This window comes from Nilaparvata lugens, chromosome Y (genome assembly GCF_014356525.2).
Source record: "Nilaparvata lugens isolate BPH chromosome Y, ASM1435652v1, whole genome shotgun sequence".
Taxonomy (NCBI): Eukaryota; Metazoa; Arthropoda; class Insecta; order Hemiptera; family Delphacidae; genus Nilaparvata; species Nilaparvata lugens.
In genome coordinates, this window is record NC_052519.1 from 1908764 (window position 1) to 1918941 (window position 10178).

The following is a 10178-nucleotide window of genomic DNA, read 5'->3' on the forward strand; positions in this document are numbered from 1 at the left end:
TCATTATTTTCGTAGTTGAACTGTTATTGCACGTTTATAAAATATGTATAGGTAGATATATAATACTGGAATGCTGAGATTGATAGATATATTGTTATTTAATGAAAATGTACAGATTGATATTTTATTTTAAAATTTCAAATTTTTTGATTGTAATAGACATATTCTTCTGTATATTAGGAACATATACTTACTAAAGTACTCTTACTTGTGATATATATTTGAAGCATATATGATTTAAGACATATCAGTAATTTGATATCATGGAATGTAATGACTGTATTCAACTCAACTCGTTTGTATTAGCATATGTGCTTGAAACAAATAAATTTATTTATTTATTATTATTATTTTACTGTTCTGACTGCGTGAACAATACACTGCAATTGAACAATGCATTGGAACTAAAAACGCGCTTCCGACAGAACCGTTAAACCGATTTGTTTGAAATTAAATTTTAAATTTGCCTTTAAAATGACTACCTGCATTAGTTAAAATTTTACTTATTATAAAAGCTATCAATTGTAAATACTTATTCAGATTGAAAAAAATGTATTAAGTGAATTGCAAACTTTGTCAATCACTCACTCCCACAACAATAACCACGATATGGTCACTGACTACAGCTCCAAAGAAAGAAAGCTCTGGAACTAGTCAGATAGAAAGAGAGAGAGAATGAGTGAGAAGGCGCTCAATCAGTGCTTTAGGCTTAGGCAGTAAACTGACATGTGCTACTGTTCTGACCGCGTGAATAATACAATCCATATTGAACAATGCATTGGAATTAAAAACGCGTTTCCGACAGAACCGTTCAACCGATTTGTTTGAAATTAATTTTAAAATTCTTGAAAAAAATTTGCCTTTAAAATGACTACCTTCTTCACCTAATTTTTTTCTTAATATAAAAATTATCAATTGTAAAAACTTATTCAAATTGGAAAAAAAATTAAGCATATGGTAGCAAGTTTCAAACCTTTAAGCTGATTGCAAAACAGTTTTGGTCTTCCATATTGGACTAAAAATGAGTGAGTAATCACATGAAGTAATTTGACCCCAACAGTGCTGCTATCTATAGGGCTAGAATCATAATTTTTTCCATGCTGATTCGCCTTAAACGTTCCGTAACGAAATATTTCGTGCTAGTGAACCGTGCTGTAGTGAATATTTTATTTGAAGATTTAAAAATGTCTTGTTTTATTTGCTCTAAATCCGTTCGGAATTCAGGTGAGCTGATTTCATGTGTCGACTGTGAAGCGAATTTTCATATAGGATGTGTGAAAATGACCAAGGTCGATGCGGACTACATAAAGAGAAACAAACAAATTTGGAGATGTAGCAGCTGTTCCTCTACACGTCGCAAAAGTATGGTGAGTGAATCGACAACAGGAAACAAGGACGTGACTCTCCAAGAACTCGCAGGAGTTCTTGAGGTAATTGCAGGAAATCAGACGTCGATGAAGGAGAATATTATGAAAATGGAGTTGGAGCTTGGGAAATCAATTGAATCATGTCATCAGGCGATTAACGACATAAATAAGAAGTTTGATGAACAAAACAAGCAAATTAGCACATGCCTCATCAACATCGATAAGCTTTCAACAGAAGTAGCTAGCCTCAGGAAAGAAAATGCAGAACTGAAGGAACGCGTCGAGGATATGGAACAATACTCAAGATCGAACATGCTGGAAATAAATGGTATACCCAAAAAACAGGATGAAGATGTAACAGAAATCATTTGTAGAATGAGCGAAGCATTAGGACACAAAATAAAAGCAGATGCAATCGACATTTGTCACAGACTTAAACAACGAAATGAAAACCTACCTCCACCAATCGTTGTCAAGTTCGTTCGTAGAACAGACAAACAAGTAATATTGAATAAAAGGAAAGTTACGAGGCAGTTTTCTACAAAGCAGATGGGAGAAACAACGGACCATCCAGTCTATGTGAATGAAAGTCTAGCACCTACGCGAAGAAGGATTTTCACCATGGCGAGAGAGATCTTCAAAAGAGGCGACATCAAATACCTATGGATCAAGGAAGGGAAGATTCTAGCTAGGAAAGAAGATGGAATACCAGTTATTGAACTCAAGAACAGTGAACAAGTGAAAAAGTTGAGCGTGATAAGTGCATCTAAGCAGCCAGGTAACCAAGAAAATAACAGTGTCAGTACCGTGAATAAAAATGTCATCAGAGATAAGTAGCAGAGAAACACTAATTATTCATCAAAATATACGCAGTCTGCGAAGTAATTTCGATTTATTCTTAGTGCAAATGAGGAAATTAGAAAACAACCCGCTAATAATAGTCTTGACAGAAATATGGATACTAGAGAATGAAATAGACTTATATCATATAGAGGGCTATTCCGTACATGGTAATTTCAATCATAACTACAGAGCAGGAGGAACTTTGGTTTATATAAGCAGTGAGATAACGTTCAAAACAAAGACAATAGTTTTTATTTCAGCGGACTGTGTACATATATCTTGTTCATATAAGAATTTTGAATTTCAGTTGTTGGCTGCTTACAGGTTGCAATCAAACTCACCCAAAATATTTCTTAACGAATTAACCTTGTACTTAGAAGAAATATTTAATATTAACGAAAACAATGAGGTCCCTTTCTTTTTCACGGGAGATATAAATATAGATCTTTTTCAGAACACCAGAATTATTGACGATTACAAATATTTAATGAATAGTTTTGGATTTGAATCACTCAATACTGATTACACTCATAGGTCCCGATTTTCCAACTCTTTGATAGATCATCTTTACTTAAAATCCGGCAAAAATAGAACAAAACTGAATAAAATTAATCTAATTCCAGAAATACTACATTTAGATATAACTGATAACAGTACAATCATACTTAAAGTTGAAGGATTAAAGAGATCCAACGAAGAAGCAGATACAAATTATAAAAAAATATGCCTAATCAATTACCGGAAGTTGAATAATATTTTATCATCGATTGATTGGGATAGAGAAATACCAGCAGTATCAGTTGATGAGGGATGGGAAAATTTCATTGACATTTTAAAAAGCGCTATCAAAGATTCACAAGAAAATCTTCTTTTAGAAAATAACTTGACACAGAAATATAGGTCGCCATGGATAAATAGTTATCTGATCAAGCAAATAAACTTAAGAAATGAGTTATACAAGAATGTTATCAAACAACCTAATAATGACGACTTAAAACAAATATACAATACATTCAAAAATAACTTACGTAATGAACTGAGAGAAAGAAAACAATATTATTATTCAAAACTGTTTAGAGAAAGCCAGGGAAACATTAGAAAGACGTGGAAAACAATTGACGCGTTAATAGGATTGAAAAAAAATAAAGAACCACTAAAACTGATTGTTGATGAGCAGGGAAATAGCATACATGATAGTAATAAAATTTCTAATTCGTTTAATTCTTATTTTCTAAATGTTGTGAATAAAATGAATGATGAATTAGAACAAACCACATTGCAAACCAGGGAAGAGTCTGCTAGAATATCAAAAATAAGGTTTCCATAAAATTCTCCAACAAATTCAATTTTTCTCCACCCTACAAATCCGGAGGAAGTAGCAAGTACAATAAGAAAATTGAAAAATAAATCTTCGCCAGGTGTAGATGGGATAAGCACAAGCATGATTAAAAAAACTTACATGAATTATTTGAACAAATTAACCGATCTAATTAACCTGAGTATTGCCAAAGGAAAATTCCCAAGCATGTTCAAACACAGCGTAGTTATACCTATTCCTGAAGAGCCAAATTGTAAAAACATAGATCAGTTCCGCCCAATTTCACTTTTACCGGTTTTTTCCAAGATTTTAGAAAAAATATTCAAGATTAGACTTGAAAACTTTTATAAAAATAATAACTTTTTTAGTGATAACCAATATGGTTTCCGTGAAGGAAGAAGTACAGAAGAGGCAATTAAAAATCTCATTTCAAAAATAAATGACAGTTTTAGTGTTAATAATAAGTGTGCAGCTCTGTTTCTTGATATATCTGAAGCATATGATGCAATTGATAAAAACATGCTTCTAAAAAAACTTGATTTATCAGGAGTAAGAGGAATTGCCAATGATTGGTTAAGATGCTACCTATCTAATAGGAGTCAAAGGGTCAGAATTAACGATACGTTGAGTGAACCCGGGGACATTACCATAGGTATTCCTCAAGGATCAGTGTTATCAAGTACTTTATTCCTGGTCTTTATTAACGATTTGACGGATGGTGACTTACAGGGAAAGATTACATCTTTTGCAGACGATACAGTTATATTTTATTCGGCCAAAACAAATGAAGAACTTAAAAATAAATTAGAAATGGATCTTAAGCACCTTAGGTGGTGGTTTTGCGAAAATAAATTAACTATCAACACAGACAAATCTAATATAATACAATTTAATCTTCAAAACACGGATCAGGAGTTAACTAGTATTTACTTCCATAAATTAGATTGTGCGCAACAGGTGAATAATATATTGTGTAACTGTGAAACTATAAAACAAGCACGTACAGTTAAATATCTGGGCCTCATATTGGATAGTAGGCTCACTTGGTCAGATCATGTACAGAAGATAAAAAAAGAGTTATTTGTATACATAAGGAAGTTCTATTACCTCAGACAGTTATGTCCAAAAGAAGTATTGTTACAATTATACCATGCAATTATTGGTTCTAGAATAAATTATGGAATAATATGCTATGGGAGTGCATACAATGTTCATATTAAACCTGTGATTACTGGTCAGAAACATATATTAAAAATAATTTGTAATAAACCTAAACAATATAGTTCAATGATGCTCTTCAGAGAACTATCAATATTATCAGTGAGACATTCTTTTCTATTCAAAGCATTGCTGGATTTAGCTGAAAATAATTTCGATATTCAACAGATGAGAGAAAGAATAAACCTCAGGAATTCACAGGACATTAACCTCCCAAAACCAAGATTAGAACATTCCAGACAACACTTCAACTACATTTCACTTCCAGTAACAAGGAAAAAAAACGTCACGTCAGTTATTTAGAAAAGAAATCAAGAAATTCATTTTACAACTAGACAACCCGAATGATTTTTTTACTAAATTAATATAGGTCTAAATTTAGTATAATTTACACATTACACGACATGAACACTGCAACAATCAAAGATCATTGAACTCACAAATCCCGTCCGGTATGCGTAAACAGTAAGACAGTATCAAATTTCAATCACTGTATCTTTCTTCAAAACGCATTCATTTATGGTATAATTACATCAGCACTTTGAAAAAAAACGAAACGTTAACTATGAATAAAATTGAACTAAATATGAAAAAAAAACAGCAACCACTCCGTACATAGTTTTAAGTTTTGTGTAAGTGTGTGTGTGTGTGTGTGTGTGTGTGTGTGTGTGTTTGTGCGCATGTGTGAATGTGTGTGCGTATGAATGTGTGCGCATATGTGAATGTGTGTGCGTATGAATGTGTGCGCATATGTGAATGTGTGTGCGTATGAATGTGTGCAAGAATGATTATAAATATTGACATATTGATTTATTTCAATACAATACCATATTCAATTATTATGTTCTTCATGATATAATATTTAAATTTGTATATAAATATTTTATTATATATATTCAAGTGTCCCCACACAGGGTAGCCTATAGGGAACACATATTAGAAATCAGGAAACAATATTGTATTTGATTTTTGGAATGCATTTGATTGTATAATTATTTTTTTTTGAATAAAGAATTTGAATTATTTTTTTTTAATAAAGAATTTGAATTATACATACATATTATGTATAATTCTTTATAACAAGTAGTTATTTCAATTTTTTCACATTTAAATGTACATCTACTTAATGGGCTAAAATCATACAAAAATAGAATTACAAAAATACTTGGCCTCAGATATTCTTACATCCAAAACTGATATTTACTTATTTATTGATATATATATATATATATATATATATATATATATATATATATATATATATATATATATATATATACATGATATCACATCCAATCCACTCCTCCACAATAATGGCAGTGTACAATTCCTCATAACAAGTAGAAAATTAAAATGAACTGTTACTCATGGAGCAAAAATGACTTATAATGTATCACTGTTTTTTTTTTTTTTGTCCAGTGAGTTCATGATAATAAATTGAGATTTGGTGGGCATTTAGGATGCAAGTCCAGCTTGAACTAATTTAAAGAGTTATGACTCATGATATTTCACTGTATTTTTCTATTTTTTGTTACAGTGAGTTAGATAATAAATTAAGATTTTGAGAGCATTCATTTTATTCTTATTATTGTTTTTTCATTTGTTGGCCTCCCATCACCCCTTACAGCCAACCCGTTCCACCACATGGCGCCAAGTGACTGAATGAGTATGCTTAGGCAAATTTTACAGATCTCATAAGGGTTTGAAATGATATGGAGGTGGGACAGCTATTTGACTCATTTCTGTTCTGCCTGACATATTTCCAGAACTCTTTTGGTGTGAGTGCAAGGTTAGTTCAGTATTACGAGTCATCAGCATTGGAGTATTGTTTATTGGGAGCGACTTGTTCATACAGGCTTGACATTTGGAGCCTGAGTCTTTGTAAAAATTAGGTTCTTCTTCAGTAAACATGCAACATGTTGTCTCAATGGACACTTTTCACATTGAACAGACTCTTGTCGACCATATATTATTTTGTTACAGCTATTGCATATTTCTTCACTTGGCGCCATTTATTATTATTATTATTCTATTATCATTGAAAATATTACTACTATTATCATCACCTCTATGATGAGCTTATTGCATTTAAGATGGAATACTAACAATTGGGACAATTTTAACTTGTAATTTACTTAACAAGTGAATTATAATTTATCACTGATATTTTTTTTAGCCAGTGAGTTCATGATAATAAATTGAGATTTAGTGGGCATTTAGGATGCAAGTCCAACATGAACTAATTTGAAGAGTTATGACTCACAATACGGTATGTCACTGTATTTTTTATTTTTTGTTACAGTGAGTTCAAGATAATAAATAAAGATTTTGTGAGCATTTTAGATTTTTTTGAGCAAGTCTAACAATGAAGAAAAAATACTTTTCTATTTCTTATGTATTCAATGTAGGCCTACATAATATCCTATTTTCTTAGGATATATTCCTAAAACAAGATAATAATTATTATATGTATATAATGCCTATACTAACAATAATATAATAACTTAACCTAAGATTTTTTTGGTTTTAAATTTATATATTTTTTATTTTTAATTTAGCCATTTTTAAATATAACTTAACTATTATTATTATTGATAATGATAATAACCTAGCCTATCATTTTTTTAAATTTTCAAGTTTTAAATTTTTTTGTTTTATAAAGGCATTTTTCTGAATATATCCTAACTAATGATAATAACCCAAACTATGAATTTTTTTATTTCAAGTTTTAAATTTTTTGGGTTTATGAAGGATTTTTTTAAAATTTATACCAACTAACTATTACTATTATTAATTACTATAACCTATTTTTTTTGTTATTTCAATCATTTTTTAATTTTTTGGGGATTTTATATAGGCTTTTTTTTGAATATATATCCGTACTAACTATTATACCTATCCTAACCTAAACTAGCCTAACATTCCATTTTTTATGTAGGCCTACATTAACTATTTTTCTTAATTACATTTTTTTTATTTTTCAAGGATGTGGAGGACGATGAGGAAGAGCCGGCCGGGGATTGAGACCTAGAGGCTGTGGAAGAGGCTGTCGAGGAGGCTGTTGAAGAGGCTGTCGAAGAGGCTGTCGAAAAGGCTGTCGAAGAGGCGAGTGGAGAGGCTTTCTGAAGGAGGCTGAGGTTTTAATTGAGCTGGAGCAAGTGAGTAAGTTTTACTGGAGCAATTTAGTGAGATGGAGTACTCAGAGATTTGGGCACAGTCTTTATTATGATTGATTGATTCAATCAATTCATCAATATGAAAATTTTGATTTTTTATGAGAAAGTGAATTTTTAAAATACAATTAGGAAAATTAAATTTGGAAAAACAAATTTGAAAATTTTCAAAGGAAAAAACAAAAATATTTCTAGGAGAAAAAGGTTTTGATTTTGAAATGTGGAACGGAATCTATCAAACTGTCAAATAAGGAATAATTTCAATTGATTTGAAATGATAATGATGATGATTGAAAAATAGAAATACTGGTAATAATATTAACAACTGATTAATAATGATTGAAAATTTTGTTCATAATCATCATACAGAAATAGTATTGCCTAAATTGAAAAAAATTGCCAATTGTTTAATATTTTTCCATTGATTGATGATGCTTGATTGACAGAGCTTAGTTATGGAGAGGATATTCTTTCAAGTTAATTATTTCAAAATCATTCTCTCATTCCGCATAAAAATGAATTTTCCATTCTGCTTTATTCCAACGAGAGTTCCATTAAAGCTATTATATATTTTAAGAGTCTTACACCAAAATGATGTCCTAGCCCAATGCTTAGATGATGAACTAATCAACAAAAAATATTTTTCAACCAAAAGATGGTTCTGAATAGAAAACTGTAGCATTGAGAGAGAGAGAGAGAGAGAGAGAGAGAGAGATTGAGAAACAGGAAGGGATTTGAGCATGAATTATGTTTAGATTCATACTATTGCTATTTCAATAATATTAAATATTTATTTGAATAATATTGTCATTTATTAATAATTCAATAACACTAAGCCTCTGCACTCAGGTTTTTTCAAACCTTGCAGAGACTTGCTGTTTAATATATTTATATTTAATCCAATTTGATGGTATTTCATTCTTCATGTTATATTGTATTATAGTTTTTTATTACCATTGTCATTGAAATTATGTTTATATTATTATGTTATATTGTTATGCATTCACATTTTTACCTATTGCATGGTATTTCATTTTTCATTTTATATTGAATTTTACTTCTTTTTAACCATTGTCACTTGTAATTATGTTTATATTATGTTATATATATATATATATATATATATATATATATGCATATGCATACATAGGCCAAAATTATAAAAAAAACATAATTTTAAACTTAATATTTCAAATACTAATAGAATTTAGAACGTTCTGGAGCCACTGACACGCATCTTCTCCAGCATCATGGAGGGCCGACAGCCCTCCAAGATAGGAGTATTGTGGACACTCAGATATAAGGTGGTTCATTGATTGGATTTGTCCACATTGGCACAGAGGATCAGATGTGTATCCCCATGCTGTCATCAGCTCAGTACACCTTCCCACCTGCGTCCTGAACCGGTTAAGGCCACACCACTCTCTACGTCTCAGCTGGGTGCCAGGAACAATGTCATTTGGGTCATCCACAAGGCCTTTGTTCCTGACCTCTCCCTGCAACCATCTCAGTCTCCATAACTCCCTTGCACTTCTAATTTCCTCTTGCTCGTCAAGTCTCAAGTATCTTCTTGACTTGAGGCGCCTTGGTGGAGGGTTAGCCAAATCTCTTGAGACTGGGAGATCCTCATGAATGTGTTGTAACTGGGAAATGAACTTGTTCTTCTTCTCCAACCTTCTGAGATCTGGAGGCATGATGTTACTGAGCACAGGCAACCACTCAGTCTCTGTTGGTCTCAATGTCCCACTAATCTTCCTCATAGTTTCATTGAAAACTGTATCAATTTTCTCAACATGTCTGCTGCGAGCCCAGACAGAAGAGCAGTACTCCCCTGTGCTGTACAGAAGTGCAAGACTTGATGTTCGAAGGGCATTCATGTCACAACCCCAGGTTGTTCCCGCAAGTTTGCTGATGATATTTAGCCTTGTCTTCAGTTTATCTCTCAACCCCTGCAGATGTTGTCGATATGTGAGGGATCTATCAAGTCTGACTCCTAGGTAACGGGGAGCTTCCTGATGAGATATTCTTTTGCCACATAACCTGAGATCAATTGTCTTTTTTGCATGCTGGTTACTGAGATGGAATATTGTTGAGACAGTTTTGGACGGGTTTGGCTTCAAGAACCACTGCTGGAAGTATTCTGCCATTAACTCTAAGTCCTCATTCAACACAATTTGGAGCTGATCAAAATTTCGACCTTGAGTAACAAGCCCAATGTCATCGGCATAAATAAACTTGCGTGATTGAGTAACAGGCAGG

General features: G+C 32.0%; 1 protein-coding gene across 1 annotated transcript; it reads left to right on the plus strand.

Annotated features, from left to right (window-relative positions):
- Nucleotides 1-1364: 1364 nt before the first annotated feature.
- LOC111054312 lies at nt 1365-7770 on the plus strand. Its single transcript, XM_039443498.1, has 2 exons — nt 1365-2165; nt 7732-7770. Exons 1-2 carry the CDS (start codon nt 1365-1367, stop codon nt 7768-7770), a joined length of 840 nt encoding a protein of 279 aa, XP_039299432.1.
- Nucleotides 7771-10178: the final 2408 nt, after the last annotated feature.